This window comes from Oryzias latipes, chromosome 18 (genome assembly GCF_053564925.1).
Source record: "Oryzias latipes strain Hd-rR chromosome 18, Olatipes_Hd-rR_3.1".
In the NCBI taxonomy this organism is placed as follows: Eukaryota; Metazoa; Chordata; class Actinopteri; order Beloniformes; family Adrianichthyidae; genus Oryzias; species Oryzias latipes.
Window position 1 is genome coordinate 25,403,308 of NC_136254.1, and position 22,674 is coordinate 25,425,981.

General features: G+C 41.3%; 1 protein-coding gene across 3 annotated transcripts; it reads right to left on the reverse strand.

The window, feature by feature from the left end:
• Window positions 1–471: 471 nt before the first annotated feature.
• sec24d (SEC24 homolog D, COPII coat complex component) lies at window positions 472–22,414 on the reverse strand. 3 transcript variants are annotated; one of them, XM_023965768.2, is made up of 24 exons: window positions 22,272–22,408; window positions 20,658–20,865; window positions 20,212–20,271; window positions 19,917–20,022; window positions 17,871–18,001; window positions 16,510–16,905; window positions 16,233–16,345; window positions 16,030–16,141; window positions 15,418–15,545; window positions 11,501–11,639; window positions 10,812–10,927; window positions 9,955–10,079; window positions 7,595–7,786; window positions 7,024–7,117; window positions 6,599–6,715; window positions 6,226–6,396; window positions 6,026–6,122; window positions 5,808–5,953; window positions 5,586–5,724; window positions 4,570–4,688; window positions 4,290–4,469; window positions 3,605–3,796; window positions 3,258–3,347; window positions 472–2,459 (listed from the first exon to the last, which is right to left on the reverse strand). In XM_023965768.2, the coding sequence occupies exons 2-24, from the start codon at window positions 20,806–20,808 to the stop codon at window positions 2,319–2,321; spliced, it is 3,255 nt and encodes a 1,084-aa protein (XP_023821536.1). In that variant the 5' UTR covers window positions 20,809–20,865; window positions 22,272–22,408; the 3' UTR covers window positions 472–2,318.
• Between the last annotated feature and the right edge of the window lie 260 nt (window positions 22,415–22,674).

Genomic DNA, 22,674 nt, shown 5'->3' on the forward strand with positions numbered 1-22,674 from the left:
TTGTGAAGAAAAAAAAAAAGAAAATGTCAGAAGTATTGCTCGTCATTTTAACTGCTCCAAAAATGCATCAATTGTGGTAAATTTGTTGATTTCTTTTCTTGCAAATGTGAAAGTAAATAATGTTAAACATAACTTTTCAATATTAACACACACTCATCTTTCATTTAAACATTAACTCAAATCATCCTTTGATCTATTTTAAAAGTGTTCAATTATGACAATGCCGTTTTTAGCCAAAATTAAAAAGTCTGCGTCGTCTTTTTTTGTTTTTGTACATAGTTTCTGCAGAGCGGCAGAAGTTCCTTAGAAATTCACATCTGAGTTAGGGGTGGAGCAACCCCATCCCCTCTTCCCCTCCTTTTTGCTGAGAGCTCTGTTTCTCTCGTGGCTCACCCAGTGTATTTTCTACATCATTCAGCTTTTTTTTCTGCTCCTGATTCACAACTGTTTGAAGAAAGACATACTCTGAACTACAAATTTAAGCTCAATTTTATTTATGTATCAGAAAAATAGTCAGCATTTTCAGAGTAGGTCTGTAACCCTTGTGCTATCCTAGGCACTTTAAAATTGGGAGTTGGGTCATCTAGACCCACTAGACAGTGCTCTGAACCTTTTTTCTTCAATGATTTGTGATCTTCACTGGTGTCCATGGATTACATGAAATCTTTCCACCTTTATCCACCTTTGTCATGGTGGGGAGAACATGTCAATGTAAGGGTGGGGTCATCTAAGACAGCACAAGGGTTAAATGAATGCAGGTTTTAAAAAAGCTCCAACAATTGTCAATTTGCACCCTCTAGTGGTTTGGTTAAGACATGACATGGACTATTTGAAATATTAACTTTGCCTTTTTTTTATTTTTTATTTGGTCCTTAACAAGAAATAAATTGTAAACAAAGTAAACAAGCCAGATTCCATTTTCAGGATTAGAACACAATGCACATCACAAGTACTCCATTAACACCCATTCATTTCCAGTTCACCTTTTTTTTTTTGAACACGAAATATTAGGTTTAGAAATCACCTGAGAAATCTTTGCATACAGACCAAAAAAAAAGATGAAATTCTCCAGAATAACAATTCTTATGGCAGGTGATTCAAAAACAACAAAAATGGTCTGGCTGCTTAAAGACAAAATCATTAGATGATTGGTGATGATATGCATATAAAAAATAAGTGATATAGGTTGGTGATGTAGCTGTACAGGCTGAAGATAAATATCTTTCTACACAAGATTTCATAAAACTGGTTAAATGATAACGCCTCTTAACTCAAAAAGATAATGCCATGTTATGATGTAATTACTTTTTGATATCCATAGAAATGTGGTTCAAACGGACAAAAGTTTCCCTTTGATGGCCTTTCTCCACAGCTTTGCCTTCTGTTGTAAAGTGCCAGCAGTGCTCGCTTTGTTTACTCCTTGGAGCGCGTCGAGGATGAACCCTCAGCCTAAAATGGTCAAAGAAATTCTCGAACACGTTGGATCTTGCACTTGTGAAAGGGACGGACAGATTTCATCTTTTTTTTCTTTTTTTCCTCCTTTTTCTAGTCGAGATAATGTTCACTGCGATTCACTTTCAGTCAGACAGCAAAGTTGGAGAAACGTTTCAATACTGAAAGTATTCTGTGAGCAAAACTTTTAAAGTTTGTTGGTCGAAACAGGAAGTTCAGCCCCACTTTTTTTTAGAATAGAAATTAGAAAAATGAAGAACTTTCCATTCTGACGTCAAAAGTTGATTTTGTATTACACTAGTTCCTGCTCTAACTGTGCTTCTATGCAGACTCCAAAAAAATTTTTTATTTCCTGTCTGCAGGGCAATATTTCAACTTCCCTTTCAAAATAAAACTACATTTTCTTCATCTAATTTCTGCAAATTATTGAGCTTTTTCCTCCAAAACTTTGCTTTACTCAAACTTTAAAATGACACAAATACATTGTTTACCAGCCTTACCCCAGACTGTTCAGGTTTATAGAGTGTGGGGGCAAACAAAGGGTTGAAACTAATTGAAAACGCGGTAGAGGCTGTATTGCTTTATGCCAGAAGGCAGAGTGCCAAAATCCATTCCAGCCTCAGGCACTGAAGTCGCTCCAGTCTATCCATCACACGGACTCTGAGCGGGAAAGTCTGGATGTGTTCGTCAGAGAAACCTTTCTGAGTGACGGGTGATGTTTGAAGGAACAAACGCAGCTGCGAGACTCTGGATTGGTTTTTCCAGGGGAAGGTCTGGAAGGTTTGGACCTTCAAACTGGACCTTCGGGTGCGGGTCTGTTCAAGGTGATGGGGTTCCCCGGGGGGTGGGGGGGGGGGCAAAGCGGTTTAAGTGAGGAGCTGCCTGATCTCTCTGTGGACGTAACAAAGGAAGTCCACATAGGAAGCGCCTCCGTGTAAGCCTTTGTCCTCCACCAAGAGCTGTCGGAACAGCATCTCCGGTTTGTCTTTCTGCCTGACGATCTGCAGCTGAACAGAGAAACAACGTCAGTTTGTGAGAACAGACAGGAAAATATAATTTCCCTGAAGATTTTCACATTTACCTCTTAGAACAAAAACTGAACACAAATGGTTCTTTGATCCCTTTTTCCGACAATCGAAAAAAAGTGCATGTTCCTTTTTTTGATCCTTTACACACGTTATAGTTAAAAATCTCCCATAAGTTGGGTTGTTTTTGACCCAATTCAGAGTTTTGAACAAGGAAGAAAATGATAAAAGCACTCAGATAAACCATTTTTTGCTCTATAACAAAGATCACAAATGTACAGACAAAATAAAATGTATAATTCCCAAAAAAAACAACAACACATTTATCTCAACTGATTCCATAATTGTGTCATAACTCTTGTGTGTTTTAATCCAAAAATGTCAAAGCTAAAAACATTTAAGATCTAGATCTTACATTTTTAAATTTACATTTTAATGGCTTCCTCCCTACATCTTTGTAAACAACGGATGTAATTGGCAAACACATCAGTACAGAGGGTTAAACAGTTAGCCTTTCTTATGTCAAACTATACATCCCCCATGCTGCACTAAACACAAACACAAATTTATTTTTAAGAAAGACACAGGAAACTATTAACCAGAGCGTAAGATTTTAGGATTTATCATTTACTCTTTTTGATCCAATTTGCTTGGATTTTTCCACGGAAATTATTTGACAAAAACTTGATCCTCCACTAGAGGGAGACATTACAAAAAAAGCTGTTTTGGAGACAAAGTTCAGTGCTTCCTACGAGTTTTTGTTTATATTAGTCGCCTTACCTTCATGGAGTTTGGCCTTTTGTTTTGAAGGTCCCTGATAATGGCTCGGACTTTCTTTGACAGCGGGTTGTCCAAGTCAGGAAGTGTAGACTGGAAAAAAAAAAAAAAAAGGGAGATATTATATTTTTTCAAACACGTTGAAAAAATATCTTTTTGCTCAAAAATAATTTAAAGCTAAAGTTACTTGATGAAGGTTTGTCTAAAGATTCTAAATTAGCTTCAAAAGCTGAAGTTTCCATCACTGTAACAACATTTGCTGGAGTCATTCGTCTCGTTTGGTTGTGGCAGAAGTGCCGACATTCCTCTGACATGAGGTCGCGACTCGTTTTGAGTAAAGGAGCTCTGACCGTGAGTCCTTGGAAGTGGGCGAGCGAGGGAAGGTTGAAGATGCCCTGGATGAGGTCTGGAGAGGCCGCCTGGCCGATCCACAGGAACATGGAATGTCCGTTCTCCAGCAGGAACAAGCCGGAATCGGTCAGCCGCTCCTCGGAGCAGCGCACCGGGGCCGGAGCCACCTCGCTGTCGACGTCCATGTTGTGCTGGGAAAAGAGAGAAACGCATTGTCATTTTTTCTTTCAACATAACCCCTGTAAAAACTCTTAAAGACCCACTCTGATAAAGATCATGTTTTTAACAGCCTTTTTCTGATAGTAAAGGACGTAACAAAACAAAAGGAAGCTAAAAAAATTGACTTTTTGAGTATTTCTTTATTCAAATCGTTGTGAATCAGGAGCAGACGAAGAAATGCAGCTTGAAAAAGTATTGTATTTGAAACAAAGATTGGATTTGCTTAAAACAAAGAGCTCTCAGTTATGGGTGACGGGAAGGAGGGACGGAGTTGCTCTGCACCAACAGTGCCGCCCACAACTTGGGGGCGAATTACGAATGAACTGCTCCCCGCTCTGCAGAAAGGATGTTCTAGAAAACGACAGTTTTTCCAATTTAAAAGATCCACTGAGATGAAGGACTTTAAAGTATTTTCTTCGGGTCTGAAGGGGATTTTTGACTGAAGTGTGAGGAAAAGCTGCGCACCAGAGGAATGAGCCGTGGGTACAGCAGCAGCTGTGTGTCCTCCACCCCCATGGCCATGACCGCCAGCCTCTGGTGGGCCCTGTCATCTGTGGAGAGCTCGGTGCTGCCCACCAGAGGAGCCGTTTTCATCAGGCTGTTCATGTAGACCGGGAACACCTTCATGGCATCAGGCAGGATCAACTACAAAACAGGCAGACAGTGAAAGTTCATTCAACAGCGATGCAGGTAAACCACAGCAGAGACTTTCCACCAGCCGTGCTGCACCGTCCGACCGACCGACCTGGCTGGCCGCTGACGGGCTTGCACAGTTCTTCCTGTAGCAAGCCAGCATGTGGGCGGTTTGGTTGACCAGGATCTCCCTCACGTTCTTTAAAGGCTGGTTCAGGATGGCACGGTAAGCTAAGAGCGAAAACGAGAAACAAAACACATTCTTTGGTTAAAAACTAAGAATGCCCCCATCTGTAGTGATTTGATTTGGAGAATCCGCCAATACAGAGTCCCAATCTGATACTTTACACAACACGTTAAGAAAATGAATACATTTAATAGACAGGTAGTCCCTGAACTATATTTTATTTAGTATTTAACACTCACAGAGCACTGCTGTGAAGTAGCTAATCAAGTAGAAATAGTGCTACTGTCAACTAGAAAAACCAGTCAACTATTAACTAGTATAAGTAGATAATTAGTTTAGTGACTGTAGCTCAGACGAGTATTCATGACTAGCTCACATCCATGAAAACATTTGCTTTAGTTGTTTTTAGAAAGGTCATGGATTTTTTTTAATCACTCTTTGACAGAGCTTGCTCTTTGTTGACGCTCCCTTGGAAGTCGTCTTACTGCCTTCTTTTTTCTTTTGAAATGCTACTGTAGATTGTTGTTTGCATTAAAACAAACCATTAGAGACGCTCGCTGTCCGTTTTAAACTTTTATTAGGCGTCACGGATCCTTTTGTGCACCTCCTGGTCAAGCTAGTGCTGCTTTCTTCTGCGTTTTATGGCGATATAATGTTGTGATCCGTTCGTGATATGCTGACTTTTAGTACAAAACTTATCTGTAATAATAAAGCTTTAAAAACATGGCACTAATCACATAAATAAAATAAATAGTGATCCCGGATTGGGACACGACATCTGCTTTGGATTAAGTCTGAAACTGCGTGATTGGATCGGGACATCCCTGTTCAAAAGCCTCCAAAGGCTTCTGGGTAAACTCAAAAGTCAGTAATAAACCCCAGCAGATGCAGATGTGATGCCTTAAAGGCGAAAAAATGTTCAAAAGTGAAAGGAAACTCACCGGATTTGGCAAAGAAGTTGATGAGCGAGTCCGTCTCGCAGCTCTTATACAGCTCTGACAGCTGGGAGCTGCAGTTCAGGCTGAGGTTGTGGACGCGGAGGCGCCGCTGCCCGCTGATGTTGGTGTACAGCAAAGCACACTGGGAAACAGAGTTCAAATGGACATGCTCACAAAAAAGAAACATTAAAGAACCGCTTTTGTTTTTGAAAGAGGAGGACGCACCTGGATGAGAGCACCGCTCTCCTCGCTGAGAGCGTCGTCGTGCTTGAACTCCACCGTCACGGCTTTGTCGCAATCCACGGCGGCCATCTCCACGTCCGTGGTGTTGTTCATGTGAATGGCGCCGAAGAAATCTGTGGCTCTGAAGCCTGATGGGAGACGCACAGAATTGGGAGCCGTGCGTGCAACACATGATGTGTCTTCCTGGTACGTTTACGTACCTGTGCTCGTACGAACACGCATGATGGCGTCGAATCCGATGTGCTTCTGGACACTCTTCCTCAGGTCTGCAAGGAAATGCTCCCCGTCCGTTTCCATCTGTCAACCAGCAGGTGTCAGTGTTGTCACCTCACAATACATCATATTAGACTACAAATGGCTTTTCCTGTTTGTGTTGATCTCTCTTAATGGGCCTTAATACCTGGAAGTTGTTGTACTTGTAGACAGAACCACCTGTGTGTGAGGGCACATCAGCCATGGTGGCCAAGTCCAGGTACTGGTTGGGGAACAGGAAGAGGTCAACGCAGCATCCCTGCACCACACAGTCTTTGCACAGCTGCTCATAAACACCCTTCTGAGGCTGGAACAGGGTCTGTACAGACAGAAAAAAAAAAAAAAAAAATCATCAGATTTGGGTAAATCCTTCCAACACTCTATTTTTTCCTAAAAACGTCAACACTTTCTTCCAGTAAGCCATTTCTCTGCTCATACTGAGCTCAGACTCTGCTCTGGATCACATGTCATCTGTCAAAAGCAGAAGGGGGTAAGAAAAACAAACAGCAGCAGCAGCTTACTTTCTCTTTGTCCGTATTGACCAGCTTTTTGTCATCTCTGTTTTTCAGCTTGCCAGGAGCTTCAGCCGTCGGCATGAACGACTGGAAGATGAAGAGCTTCCCGCTGCATTCTGCTGCCTGTGAGGGAAAAAACAACAACCAGGAAAGAACAGTTTAAAACAATTTCCTGACTGACATTTTTAGTAGTTATTGCAGTTGAAAATTAAACCCCTATGAGATGAGAAATGTACGTTGCTGGAGCCTATCCCAGCTACTCGAGCAAAAGTGGAGTAACATGCACACACAACAACACACTCCCTACTACAAGAGAATAATTTTTGTAAAAGAAAAAAAAAAGAAGTTTAGATGATTAAAAATCCCAGAAACAGCAGTTTTCAGAATTCTAGCGAGCTTCACATGCCGACGGGCGTCACCGTGTGGCTAACCTTAAATGCCTCCACGCCGGCCTGGATGACGGGGGCAAAAACCGTCTCGCTCTCTGCGGTGTCTGCAAACATGGTGGGGATCTGGTCCAGGAGGCTGATGGGAAAACAGGGAGGGTTACTCACTACTTAATACAATATGTAGGACGCCACTTTTTCAGTGTACGAATTTACGATTCCAAAATCCGGCTCCCTGGAAATTTTCCAGAAGTCTCTGCAAAAAAACCAAGTGTGCGTCAATGCTCACTAGTTTGGCAAATATAGCTTACAACACATTGTGTTTGACCTATTTGTCATTTGCTGTACATTTATTTTGTTTTCATCACCAGAACACTATAAATATTCTTCCTAAATGTTCATATTTATTAGGTTTTGACTTTGGGAACCGATGGTGTTAAAAATAAAAGCCGTGAGCGTGTGTCCGGGTTGTGTTCAAATCCAGGGCACTAGATGGTCTTCGGGGTTAGGGAGTGAATGTGGACGTAACCATAACGTCTCTTATATCAGGGACAGAATTATCATTGATAGCGATTCAGGAAGGCAGTCCACTCGCTGGCACAGGCGGGAACCGTACTTGCAGATAACCGCCTTGGAGTCCTGGTAGCTCACGAGGAAGCCGTCGAGCAGGGGCACGAACATCTCCGTGGTGTCCGACACCACCATCATCTGCGGCTGGGCCAAGGCGCTCTTCACGTTGTAGAAGTGGAGGACCTTGTCGTAGGTGACGAAACCCACTTTCACGGCGGAGCCGTCTGCGCCCTCCTCCCTGCAGGAGAGAAGCAGGAAAACACTTCAGGCTCATGGAGTGAGGCTGTTTGGATTTGGCCTCATTCGGATGTCAGGGCTGAAGACGGACTCCGGCCGGCAACAGTCGTTGACCTGCACGAGGGGCGGGGGGTGTGTGTGGCAGCACTGTGTTTACAGCGGCTCTCCAACAAAAACCCAAACTGTCTGGTAAATACAAATAACTGAAAACCGTGTGTAACATTCATCAGCTAACCTCGAAAGCTTATTATCGTCCTGGACTGCAAGGCCCATACCTGTTTTTTGCGGTTCTTCTTATTGTGCCTTTGAGCAAAAATGTCCAACTCGCCACGGACACTCAAAAACTCACCAGAATTTGCACACAAGCAGGACCCGATAAGAATACATATTGATGACATCACAGTGCGAGAAATGGCAAATTAATGGAGACATCATTTCTTAGGGGCTCAAAAAAACATTACAGAATCCCCTAACAAAGACAAAACAGGTGAAACATGAAATTTAGACATTATTATGGGATGGTCACAGGACCCACAGCTTGGCAGCCATTTTGTGGCAAGTTTGTTATTTTAACATTTTCGCACAATATGCGAAACAAAAAAATTGTTGTTAAGTCTATAACCACAACCAGGGTTTCAATGACCTTTGACCCTGGGAAGAGGCCGCCATCTTGAATTTTTCAAAAATCCAAGTTCATACCAGCTACAAATTTAAACTCCTCCTTGGGATTTCCATCTACTGCCGCCTAAATCCTGGAGCATCACTGGGAAGCTTCTTGGGAAGAAAATATTGATTTGAGAGGTTTTAGAATTTAAGCAGTAATATTGTGTCACAAAAATTGAACATTTTTACCAGAATATTTTGAAAACTTAATACATGAATTGTAGACAAAAAAAAAACAATATGACATTCGATTTGAACATTTTAGGAAAAAAAAAAAAACCTGTTGCCAAGGAAATCCAAAAGTTGACTTTTGCCAATTCTAAAAATTGGAAAAATTTTCAAAAGATTACATAGACCTGTTCCTCATCCCCAGGCAATGCAAAAACAAAATGGTTACTATGGAGATAAAACCAACAGAAGAAACGCCATTTTGAAAAAGTATTGGTTTTTTTTGTATAAAGATGTCCCATGAAGCTGTGACCAGGATGGCAGGGGCAAAAGGGGAGAGCGAGGGGCGTGTAGCAGCCGCTCACCCAGGGAAGGTTGGTTTAAAAATGGGGCGGCTAGGGCAGGGGAGGGTAGCGCCTACGGGTCATGCAACGCTCTAATTTTTGATTTTGTTTTCAATGTTTTATAGAAAAGAAACCCTGTCAAACTTCCCCCACTACATGCATTTCTGCATAACATTTGTGCAGAAACGCACCCGCTCTGTTTTCCCGTCTTTGCTTCAAAGGCTACTAATTCTTCCTTATCGGTTTGTCTCCAGATGAAGAAAAAAGCTTGGCAGGACGCCGTGACATTTGCCAGAACGCTCGGTTTATTACAGTTTCACTGATAGCTGCACTGAACCCGGCGTTCTCCCAGCAGCTTCTTTATCAACACAGCTTGCTGCAGTTTCTACGACTCCCATTCAAAATCACTTGGACGCGCCGAGGGACGATTAATGAGACCGACAGTTACTTTAAAGCACTTCAAGAAGAATTTAATGGCAGTTCTCTTCTATCCACACACTTTTACTATCTGAGCATGAGACACTAGCAGCTTTGGAATAAAAAAAAGAAGATACAGAGAAGCCGAGTTATTTCTACTGAATCTTAACCAGACAAGGACTAAATAAATGACGACATGTTAATTAGAAGATTTGGTCCACATCTGGATTGACTTACAACGGGAGTCTCACTTCTTTATTGAGAGAATTCCTCACACATGGCTTTCATTTAATGGCTGTGCAAACATAGGTGAGGACTTTACGTCTGCAAAATGTTTCAACTGTGAAGTCTCACTATTGACAAAAGTCTGGATAAATTGTTGCTGGCATCAACAAACAACTGAGGAGCGTCAACTGCATGTCAGTCCAGATGAATCATAAATCTGTGATAAATCTGGTCTAAACTATTTATCAGCATTTTATTTCATAAAGTTCAGGTTATTCTGCAAACTGAAACCTTTTCTTATTCTTATCTTACTCCATGCAGTTTCTTCTCATTTGACCGGCAGCAGTCGTACCTGGGCAGCTTCTCCAGCAGAGTTTTCAGCTCATCGCAGATCAGCTTGACGAGGCCGCTTTTAATGTTGTTATAGGACACATCAATCATGAAGATGAAGGCAGGAGGATTTGGAGGCTTGTTGTTCTGTGAAAAGACAGCAGATAGAATGGATCAGATTCAGATTAGTTTCTTTGTCATCAGGCTGAATGTTGTTAAAAAATTAAAAACTGAATGTGACCATATGAGATGGGAATCATGGGTAAAGCAGCAGAACAAGCGACCTGTCCTATCAGTAACTTTTGTGTTTCCATGTTGTGTCTCAAGCTTTTCTTGTTTGTTATCAGCAGATATTCATTTTAAGCATTTTGTAAACGGAGGGGGAGTAATGAATCAATGGAGGGACAACTTTTCCGACAAAATTTTACTTTTTTTTTCTGTCTGTTGAGGTATTTAGTGGAGGTTTGTTAAAAAGTATATGAGAACGGAACTGAGTGACCCCCCCCACCCCACCCCCCCACAGTCCAAATAGGAAGTACCCCCCTGGACCAACTTGGAACAATCACTACTAACCGACGTTGTCTGGTTCCAACGTGTCGGCGTCTGTATTGCAAAAAAAAAGGCAACTGAATTGACTTCTTTTGGTTGGAACCAAAAGTATGTCTGTTTTTCATGCTAACTCAGTCCAGTTCCCATTTACAGTCAATAGTTGCTATTAACTAAATCCCACTGAAAATTGATCGAAGGGACCTTAAAACATTCAAAAGATGGCATCTGATCAGCTCTACCATATTAATTTGTTTAAAAAGTGCTGGCTCCATTTGTCTGATCGGCCCACGCTAAGCGACAGCCGGCGTTCCTCAGGTCCTCAGTGGGTACCTTGCAGTAATCCAAAGTGGCTACAAACTCATAGGACCCTAGAGACAGTTCAGGCCTCTCGTAGAAGTCCACCCTCCGGCCCATGTGGTCCAGATGCTGGAAGTAGAAGACCGGCACTAAAAACACAAAAAGAAAACTGATTGGTTAATCAGCTACATTTACACAGCAGTGACTGCATTTACTTAACTAGCATCTTCTGAGATAAGACCAGATACAGGGCTAGTTAAAGTTTATTCTTCATTACATTAAATATTCCTAATATCCCTAATTTCAATCATTTTTAGCAGACAAAGATCACTTTCATGTCTAATCCTAAACCTTGACGACTATTTCTGAGTTTTATTGTATGAAAATGTGGCTTTGTAAGTTGTTGTAAGTTAAAACTGCTGTTTTACTGAATTTGTGAAAATCCACAATTCACATTCGGATCACCTGATCACCACATAATCACTTTATAAATGTCAAATGAAACTGCTTTAAGAAAATACAGCAAGCACCTCTGGTCGTGATAAGGTGGTGACGTACAAGACTACTCCAAATAAAGATGAAAGATGACAGAACTTCTGTTTATCTGGTTGAAATGATCGACTGGGGACTTTATTCAGGACACCAGGATCAACAAACACTCTGCAGCCCTACTTTTGTTGTTTGTTTTTAAGGTTACAGCACACTTCTGCATCATACCGTACCCTCATTGACACAGTTGCAAAAAGTGCACTGGTAGCGGCGACCACCGTCGATGAACTGCATGTAAGGACACATGTAGGCCTTGCATCGATTGCACCGGATAGGACCGGTCTCCCCGTGATTCACCGCGTACAGAGGAGCCTGCAGGAACAGTGAAGAGACGCCGCATGTAAGTGGAGGCGAGAGACACGATGTGGCTGCCGCGGCTGCTCCCCAGGAGCTGCAGATCGTTTACCAAAGTGATATTTAGCATGTCTGAATGCTTGAATTCCTGACAGTTAAACGTTGCATCACCTGAATGTGATAAATAGGCCTCTTTGAACCATTAGTGGTTCCAATAACTACACACAACACTTTATACTTAACTAAAATAGTATGAGTTAATGATTTTGGTTCTCTATAGCACATGTGTCAAACTCAAGGCCAGCGGGCCAAATGTGACCCGCCATGTCATTTTATGTGGCCAGCGAGAGCCTAAAAGTTTCTCATTTCTTAAAAATAAAAATTGGTGTGTATTTATTCATATTTAGGGGGAATCAGACTTGAAATATCGGATGGGGCAACTATTCATTAGGACTTAAACACTGTCAATATGATGTAACCTGTCAGAATCAAGTAACAAGCAAACATATGTTTTCTATGCAACTGTAATTGTCACTTTAAAAAGTTATAATAAATAAATAATGAGTTATTTAACATTAAGGACATTAGTTTATTTTAGTTACATGTATAAGTTATATCTGGCCCTTTGAGGACAACCACTATGCTGGTGTGGCCCTCGGTGAAAATGAGTTTGATACCCCTGTTTATAGCATCGATGCCCAACGTTTTTCAGGCAACAGAGTGGTTTAACGTTTTCACAGACCGGCCTGTATGAGCCTGAAATAGGTCACTTAGTTTCTCTCAACTTTAGAGGGTAAAGTTTCTTTTCATCCTCTGTAAAAAAATAAAAAAAAATAATTAATCGGCAGCTACTTTTAACTTTATTTGTACACTAGATTTCATGTGCGAACCGATAAAATGTGATCAAGATAATCGGACACCAACTTAAGCCTCATCCGACTTTTACGGTGCAGCGGATAAATAAAAATAAAAACCAAAAGACTGGTATTTTTTAATGTAATAATAAACAAGAATCCACCGTTTGAGCAACTTCATTAGCAGCATCTTCGTAACAGTAGACAACCGGTTGCTAAACATTATTATATTATTATAGTGTGGGAACAACTGTCGTGATAAATCCATGTTTGGAGGAAAGACTCCTGGGGCCTCATTTTTAAAACTTTGCGTAGGATTTGCGTCAGAAGTGGCGTACGGATGAAACATAGGACGTGCGTACGCACAGAAATATTCGGATTTATAAAACCGTGCGCACGCACATCCTACGCATCTTTCCCTTAATAAATCACAATCAATTCTAAATGCAGCGCAGCTTTTGCGGCTTCATGACACACCTATAGTTGCCCATAAATAGTCCGTGAAACGCCCACAAATGAATATTCACTGATTGCGAAACCATGGCACACACCGAGAGGAAATGAAAAAAACGTAACTTCACTCAATGTGAAGTAGAAGTTATCGTTGGCGAGGTGGAATAGAGGAGAAAAGTGTTGTTTGGAGGGCACAGTGTGGGCATTACTAATGCCTAAAAGCCACGTGAGTGGCAGATGCCGTTAATGCTGTAGCCTCACAACCTCGGACTGTGGCCAAAATAAAGAAGGCATGGTCGGACCCCTCTTGATGAGAGACTAGCGGCAATAATTGGGGAATCCCTTAGTGGAGTGGTGACTGAGACTCAGGGGGAACGCCGACGCACCAGATGCACCGGGTGACACACCCCCAAAAGCCCGCATAGGTCCAACAGGACGGCTCGAGGAAGTCGGAACCGGCTCATAAGACCAGCAAGTCTCCTTGCTGTCTAAAGATGCGTTCACTCCGAATTCTCCCATTTGCCACATCTTCTAAGAGCGCACGATAAGCCATTGTGTGTCATTACGCATTGTGATGGGGCATTTTATTTCCCTCCATTTAATTGCATCTGACAAGCTACAGATGTCGGTATGTTCAGCGCAACTGTAATTTCTTGTTGCTTTCTGGATGGTCGAGACATACGCCATACTTTGTTTTATCAAAAATAAAACAAACTAAAGGCATATGCATGAATACCATAATTCCATAGCTTATGAAGAAATGTTTTGCTCTGAAAACAACTTTCCCTAGTGGACAATTAATGCATCTCTCTCTATCTATCCATCTGTCTGTCTGATTGCACCTATATCTGCTCCGCCAGACGGACACATTGACGGGAATGTCAGTTTTGTACATTATTTCGTTCTGTTAACTATACTATTTATGAGGATGAATTGCACAACATGCCAATATTGCAGAACATATTTCACTTTTCTTTTTGCAAATAAGTGTTCATTTGAATTTCTGTTGAAGTTTTCGTTTGATTTTCTTTTGTTTGTTTCACTGCTGATCGATCAAACGGTTGTTCGTGTAGGCTGTTAATTGTAAGACTTGCTTTGTGAAGTCTTCATGTTATTTCTGAGAGGCAGTATTGTCATTTTCACTTTCACGTGTTTCTTCCATCTGCCGACGGCGTCGCCGTTTCTCATTTTACCCGTTTTTGTGCGTACGCCTGGGTCAGAGCTTGCGTGAAGGTCCGCACATTTTCCCGTCAAATTCGCTTTTTATAAATCTCAACTATTGCGTAGAGAGTGGCGTACGCCTTCTTTTGTGCGTACGCAACGTTTATAAATGAGGCCCCTGGTGTTTGTTAAATGCAGATTTCTTTTATTTTGAAAGTGAAGGCTCTTCTTCTGTTTCCTCACTGCTTTTTCCACACAAAAAACCACAAACTTTCAAAATATGTTTGTTTTTTTGTTAACTTGGCTGACTCAGAAATTTAAACTTAGCGGTCAGTGCAGCCGCTTTAAGAAAGTAGTGGGTGTATTTTCAACACCTGACCGAGCGACTGACCAAAAATAAAACTTCCTTCAGAATCAGATAATAATAATATGCAGCCCGGTACCAAATGTCCTCCGAACCGGTCCGGTTGGGGACCACTGCTCTATAGAACTCTAAGCTAGCAACACTTTGGAGACATAAACTGCACGCGCTCAGATGAAATAAACTCAACTACCTTCAAACCAATCAGACGAGCAGGAAAGCAGTTTAATTCTTAGATTAGTATTTCTTTTTTATATCTTATGACATGTTTACCAATGCAGAATATAAATCCATTTAAAAAAAAGACATTTGTGCTTCCCAGTGTGATCTTTTGAGCCATGTACAAACCCAAACACTGAACAAGCTTGCCTCCTTGACGTTGTCCTCTTAGGTTTAGTGTAAACCTCTTCTTTTCCCCTCTAACATTTTTGACATCGGCTAATTAGTGTAAAAGCCAGATGAGTGAGGGTGAACATTTCCTAAAAAGGCCAAGTGGTGCGTGTGTGTGTGTGACAGCACGAGTGCAGGGAAAAGACGGTACAGTTGGACCACACAAGATAAAACGCAGGTCATTCAGAGGACAACTTCACATCATATCATCATATCACGATGTGTAAAACTGAATGTCAAATATATATAAAAACAAAATATCTGTTTAGGATAGTTTTATGAATTGTAAAATACTGAGTAGATGTAAAGCAGCTCTTTTTGCTGTTTTAGTCAACTCTTAGCTCAACAGTAGCTGAGATAGGCTCCAGCAGCCCCATCACCCCAACAGGGATTAAGTCGGTTTAGAAGATGAATGGATGGAGGATTTACAGTCATTTGGATGAAGAAATATAAGAGTTTTAAACAAAGCCAAGTATGACAAGAGCAGCTCTAAAAACATTCTGTCTGTGGAAACTGAAAGAACATTTGTCCAACCTTTGTTTTTGTTGATTCGTTTTAGTTTTTTCCTGACACCTACCTCGTTTTTTGGCAGATTGGCCAAGGGCTTAACAACGGCAGCCAGGGGAACTTGGCACTGTTTGGCCAGTTCGGCGGTGCAGGGCAGGGTGTAGGTGGTGCAGCGTATGAACCTGGGACTGGCATTTCCTGGTACAGAGACATGCGGGTGAACATCTTCAAAGCAGCATGTCATAAATAAATATGTACACACACACAAACACACATAACTAGCAAGAAGAAGAAAAACGACTCAGAGATGTCTCTATGTTATCAGACAGTCCTCAGATCACAATGTAAGAACAACCTAAAACAGCACATAAATAATGTTCCTGTTTTGCTCTGAACTATATTGTGTAGGAAGCAGCATAAGAAAAATCCAAATTTCATGAAGAAAAGGATAAAAAGCTCAGTATAAAAAACAATTTCTTCCTTTTTTCTTTTGTGGAACTTTAAAACCGGTTTAATTAAAGGCCAACAAAATATGCCAGACTTTAAAAAAAAAAAGATCCAATAAAAACAATCTTGCAAAGTGTTTTTCACATTTGTTAAAAACTTTCCAAAAGGAAAACAGAAAAATACTAACTATCTGCTACATTTGTGTCTTCAGGACATTTTTCTTCATCTGGTTTACCTTGATCCTGAACTGTGAAGTCCGTGGTGACGAGAGGGGGAAGTTGACCTCTGATGTTCGTGCAGTAAACCTGCCCCCCATTCTTGGCTTTGTCATCTTCAATCACTTGGGTCTAAAACACACAAATGTAAACAAATGAATCTCACCTTTTTTTTTTTTTTTAAACCAAGCCAGTTTATGGCAACGTCTGAAGAGCATCTCACTGTGCTTGGGATTGCATCAGGGTCCAGTTTCTTCTGGGGTGGGCCTGCCATTGCCCCGGGAAAGCCCCCCTGCATGCTTGCCTGGGGCCCGGGCATCATTCCCCCAAACTGACCTGGTAATGCAAGACATGACGAGTTAAAAAAAACACAGTATGCAAACGCAAAGAAAAGTAACTTCTGACATCAAGTAGAATAAACGTGCAAGTTTTAACTGCTGATTTATGGCCTGATGGTTAAAACCGACCAAATGTATCCAAGTGAGAGATCAACTTCTAACCTGCTTGCTGTGGATATCCAGGTGGACCAGCTTGTCCAGGACCAAGGTGCTGGAAACCTCCAGGGCCTGCTGGTGGTGGCGGCCCAGGAAATGGGCCGCTCATGCCAGCCATTGGTTGGGCTCCCATTGGTTGGCCAACCATCGGTGGTCCGCCACCTACTGGACTTCCCATAGACTGGCCTCCCATGGGCGGGCCACCCATTGGTGGGCCTGGCATCGAATGACTAGCTATTGACATGTTTGTTGTGGATGACTGGGGTGGGGACATTTGGGGAGGCGCGTGATGCACCTGTGGGCCTAAAGGCATCTGAGGCTGACCGACTGCAGGAGGAGGTGGAGACTGGAAAGACTGTTGGACCACAGGGCTTGCTGGTGGATGCTGCATGTGGTTTTGGCCTAGAATGAAAGACAATTATAATTTAAAGCAGCAAGTGATATTTTATGGCCCACAGGCCCTACCTGACCCCGCCACGGCCCTTTGACCCAACATGCGGCTTATCGGCCACCCTGGAATGTGCTGCGAGTGAAAATTTTATTTTAAAAAAATAACATTTTCCAAACGGTGCCTTTTCTGCTGGTGCGAAACTCGGGCTGTGTCCGAATTCCCACCCTAACCCCTACATACTAAAACACTATGTAGTGCAGGACTATGTAGCGCCATGGATTTTAAAAGCAAATCAGGCATCATGCTAGCTACTTTTCTTTTTTTAAATGGCGAATATGACGTCATCAATGTCACGAGGTTAAAATCGAATTGATCTGAGCGTTTTTCTGTGAAAGCAAAAGCCTGGAGCGATGTTTGATATTTGCACCGCTTCGACATTTCACACCAAGCCTCTTCCAACCGTAAAGGGTGAACGTAACAGAACGTAACAGAAAAAGAAGCCCTTCCCTGCTTGCTCAGTGTGAAAATCAAGGGCTAAAAACGCTTACAAGAATGCAAATTTAGAGCATTCTAGGACGTGCGTCCAATGGCCAGTGTGTACGTAGCAACACAGACGCATTTATTCTTTCCTACACTTTTAACATACCGCTAATAAGCATCGTGACAACAAAGGAGGTAAACCTCCAAAGACAACTTTTTTTTTTTGCGTCTTGTACCAAACTCACGAGAAAAAATGTTTTGTTGCAAACACAAGCTAAATTGTTAGAAAAACCAGGGTTCGACTCCGGGCTGCTCCCTGTTCCCTTCTCTACTTCTGTGCCGGTCCCAAGCCCGGTTGCTTTGAGAGGGTTGCGTCAGGAAGGGCATCCGGCGTAAAACATTGCCAAGTTTACCATGCGACTCGTTCGCTGTGGCGACCCCTGATGGGAAAAGCCGAAAGGGAAACAACAACAAGCTAAATTGTTAGCATGCTTACCATAGCTGCCCAAATTCATAGCACTCATCTGATTGGTGAGTTGTTGTGTTGGGGGAGGGCCCGGTGAGGCCATGCTGGAAGGCAGTGCATGTGGAGGCTGACCATGAGAAACAGCTGGTGGGGCAGCGTACCTGAGAAGTGTAATGACTGAATGACTGAATGACTGTTAACAGTGAGCGGTGTACAGACAGTTCTGCCTGAAAAAAGCCAGCTTTCAATACAGACAAAATGAGTCTAGATTGTAAAATGTGATGTAACTTTAGCCATTATAATTTATTTTTTTTGATAGAGAAAACAATGAAAGAAAACCAAAAAAGACAAAAATAGAATGCGTAACACTAACCTAACCCTAGAATAATTAACCCTAACCGACAGGGTGCTAGAATAGGTCATAGAGAATCAGCCATAAAAATTGTTTGCCTGTCCTGAACTGACTTCAATTTTTCTTGTATTGTAAATTCTCCAGCATTGGAGACCATTTCATTAGTATTTTCTCTTTTCATATTACTGTTGCTGTTTAACAAAAATACATCAATAGTTTGACACTCTTTATTTTTGTTGTCTTAGTTTTCATATATTACGATTACAACAAAAGATAAGTGTCCAATTTTAGAGACCCACTCTGATGAAAATGGTGTTTTTGGTGTGTGTGTGTTTTTTACATGATCCTGTGGCATTTTTTTGATTATTGAGGACACATATAAACAAAATTAGGTTCAAATTTGCATTTATCAGTATTTTTTTATTCAGATAGTTTATTCAAAACAGGAAGAGACGGAAAAAAAGCTGTGTGAAAAGGAGCTTATTTGTTTGTAGAAAATCAAACTACGATTCCCAGAGCCCCACTCTTTCACATTTGGCATCACTGAAAAGCATCAAAATGTGTCCTGTAGTTACCAAATGGAGTTCATTCAGTAGTATGCAGTGGTTGGGAGATATTTAGGTTCAACTGTCAAAAAAACTGTGCATTCCTGGTAGTCAGGAGGAAATGACCCCCTCAACAGTCCAGTAATAATTATGGAAAAGGCAGCATTACTATTAAACACCCAGCCTCAAGTCTGAATGACAAATCTGAATTCAGTGAGTGTGGGGGGATGTTCCAAACATACATAGTCCACATTAAATCTATAAAAAAATGACACTATTGGACTGTTGAGATTAAAAACTGGTTTGTAGTAAAGACAGGTCAAATTTCTTTACAGAACTGCATCAATTAAGCAGTAGTATCTTCTATTCCAAAATAACCTTAAACATTTCTAAACACAATACTATTCTTTCAACATAATTGCATCAAACGTGATGTGTAAGGGTTAATGGCCGATGAAGTGTGCATTATTACTTTTTAAGACACGCTGTGGAAGCCTTCCGCGAAGTGCGTTAAAAAGTAATAACGCACACTTCGAAGGCCACTAACCCGCTTATACCATGGTCACTTACAAAAGCAATACATATTAACCAGTTTTTAGTCCTTAATTCTTGTTTTTTTTCCGCCGCACGACCGCTGCAGTCAAGATTCGGCGATATGTATATATCTGATCTTTCCGATGGGTTGAATAAAGCATCCGTTCAGAGAGAAAGTTCACCTCTTACCGCTTGCTTTTGTCCAAATAATGATGCAAAAGGTTGTTTTAAAGAGCCAGCGCAGTAATACAGAACATTTAAGCTACAGTCCTCACCGTGCGGTTATCAGGTTTTAACGCACACCCAGCAGCCAATCAGAATCGAGTATTCACCCGGACCATGGTATAATTTCTGATAATGCAAACTTCGTCTGCCATTAACCCTTACTTAACACACGCCGTGGAAGCTTCGCGTGGGACGGTTGCTCCCGCGAGGTGCATTAATATGCTTTGATAGCAAATATGTGTGTCTTTTAAAATAGGAATTTAAGGAATTACTTTCAAACAACTTTATAGCTTCTTAAAAACAATGTTTTGCTTCTACAACAAAATTGAACCGGTTATCATTAGGATGCTAAGACAACACGTGATAATCACGCCTTAGCCAGGGGCGTTCAGTTAACCTGTGTGGGATAAAGATCGGTACCTTTGTTGATGAGACCCATTCTGCTGATAATTTGGGTTGTACTGACTGGACACTGGAGGCGGAACCATTCCAGCCGCTGTGGAACCTGGGGGTTTCATCACCCCTCCTGTCAGAAGCAGACACGTGTGCGTTTTATTGCTGTGCTAACAAAATTCCAGAAATCAAAGGAAAGCCACATTAAATATGGAAGAGCTTCTGCCACAACTAAAATTAAACATCTCTATAGATTCCTGGTTCCATAAATGTGCATGTCTTCCTCTCTATCCATTCTGCTGATAATTTGGGTTGTACTGACTGGACACTGGAGGCGGAACCATTCCAGCCGCTGTGGAACCTGGGGGTTTCATCACCCCTCCTGTCAGAAGCAGACACGTGTGCGTTTTATTGCTGTGCTAACAAAATTCCAGAAATCAAAGGAAAGCCACATTAAATATGGAAGAGCTTCTGCCACAACTAAAATTAAACATCTCTATAGATTCCTGGTTCCATAAATGTGCATGTCTTCCTCTCTATCCATTTTAAAAAAAATCTGTATCTACTGTGTATCAATAGATTTGTGTAGGTAGTTGGGTTTATATTTCTAGAATTCAATTACCCTAAGCATTCGTTGGCTAGAAAAGCTCCTAAAAAGTTGATTCTTGACATGCAAACACACCAAAAAGGACTGCTTTGAAATCTATAACAAAAAGTCGGAGGATAAACTTTTACAGTGGCATTTATACTAGAAGAAAAGGGCGGTACCTGCTGCTGGAGCACTGAATGGGTGGGGGGCTCCTCCATGGTGTCCATAAAGAGGCTGAGCCGGACCGGCTGCGTATCCAACCTGGTAGCCCCCCATTCCCGGCGGGGCCTGGGAGTACGGGGGCGCAGCTACATAACCCTGTTGGCTCATTTTCGTAGGATGGGCCGTCACTGATGTCTCATGCCAAGACGGATGACTTTTGACAATCTGTGGAGGCAAAGGTAAAGAACTTTAAGATTTAAAGACCCACTCTGATCATCTGTTGATTGATTTTCAAAGCATTTTTAGCCAAAATTTAAAAACCTGTGTTGTTTTCTATGACATCGTTTCTGCAGAGCAGCAGTAAGTCATTAGGAATTCACTTAAGTTGTAGGCAGGGCCGGTAACACTAAGTAAGCCCATCCCCACTTTCCGTCATCAGTCTGTTTATACATTCTACCGCTAGCTTACACCCCTTCACACCCCGAACTTAACATTGCCGGTGCAACAGATCCTAGATGTCAGCTCGGATGAGGACAACAAAGACGTACACGGATCTAATCGTCTACAACTGGATGCATCAGAATGGAACGGAGCAGGAAGCTTCAAACAGCATTTCTGATTCACAACAATTTGAATAAAGAAACACTCAGAAATGCAATTTTAAGCTTCATTTGATTGAGTCCTCAATCAAATGAAAAATTCCACAAGAACACTTTATACGTAGTTTTCACTGAAATGCAGCTTTAAAGACCTAAAATCTAATTCTTGATACATTTTTTGTCCTTGTAGTAGCTTGTTTGGGTGTTTACTAGTGCTAGAAATACACTTTATTCATGGAAAATGACTGTATTTATCAATAAACCAATGGCAAAAGTCAATTTATGGGATACAGATCAATATAGGAAACAATAATCTAATAATAAAATTACTGCTGGATTCTTAGTATCAAATTCTTATTTTCTATGACTCACATGTTTACAAGCTGCAGCTAGAAGTGATATTTGACCTCATGCAATCACCACAGTGTTTCAACACGGACCTTTGGCATTGTTTATTAAGAGATAAAGCAAACCTTAAAAAAAAACTGAACCACTATTGAAAGTCTAGCGATTCCTACCATTTTAAGAACAATTCCAGCTGGGGGGGAAAAAAGTCAGCAAAAATAAGGAATAATGTCAAATTAGAGTGTCAACGTAGTCTAAAAAGTCTATTTATTGCCATTAAAAGTAAAGCGAAATAAAAGATTCAACACAACCAAAGGGCCACACATTAAGGTGGATGTTGAGCTCCAGAGGTTAATTCAACTTCCGAGAATTGCCACGTCAAGAACCGTTATGATGGTCATTTAAGTCAAGAAGAGGCGACACCATGTTTGCTTTAAAGCTTAACTAAAAAAAGAGAAGGGGGAAAACCGCACGTAAGCTCCTCCATTTTTTTATGACATCGCTGAAATGAAAGCTTTTTTTTTAAAAAAAAAAACCTTCTGACTGCTCCACAATAGTAGTAGCCATGAGAACGTCTTGCTAACGGTGTGAAAATATTTACAAAGTTTTGCTTTGTCATAAAACGAAAAAAAGTCAAATGATTCGATTATAGAGAATCATTTGTGTTGTTTTTAGTGTCCATCTTACCTGAACCGTCGGCGGAGTCCTCTTGCGGCTGTCGACCTCAGTGGAAGCGGAGTGCCACGTCAAACTCCTCCGTATTACCGGTGTCCCTCTGTAGGAGGTGTGACGGATGTAAAATCACTGCGGTCAATTTTCTAAAGAGAAAGGTTCTGTTTCCGGTGCATTATTTCAAAATAAGATTTCTCAAAATTAAATAAACGTTGTTATTCGACATAACAAAACCTTAAAAAATAGATTGAGTTTATACTAAAATTTATATTATTATTTTGTTACATAGTGACTCCATAATGCTTTATTTAATGCTGCAAAGTAAACATTTCTTTAGTCAGGAGTGAGACTTAGTTTTATGTTGAAAAGATGACATTTTGTATTTACTTCCAGCTTTATGAATTAGCTTTACGCATGC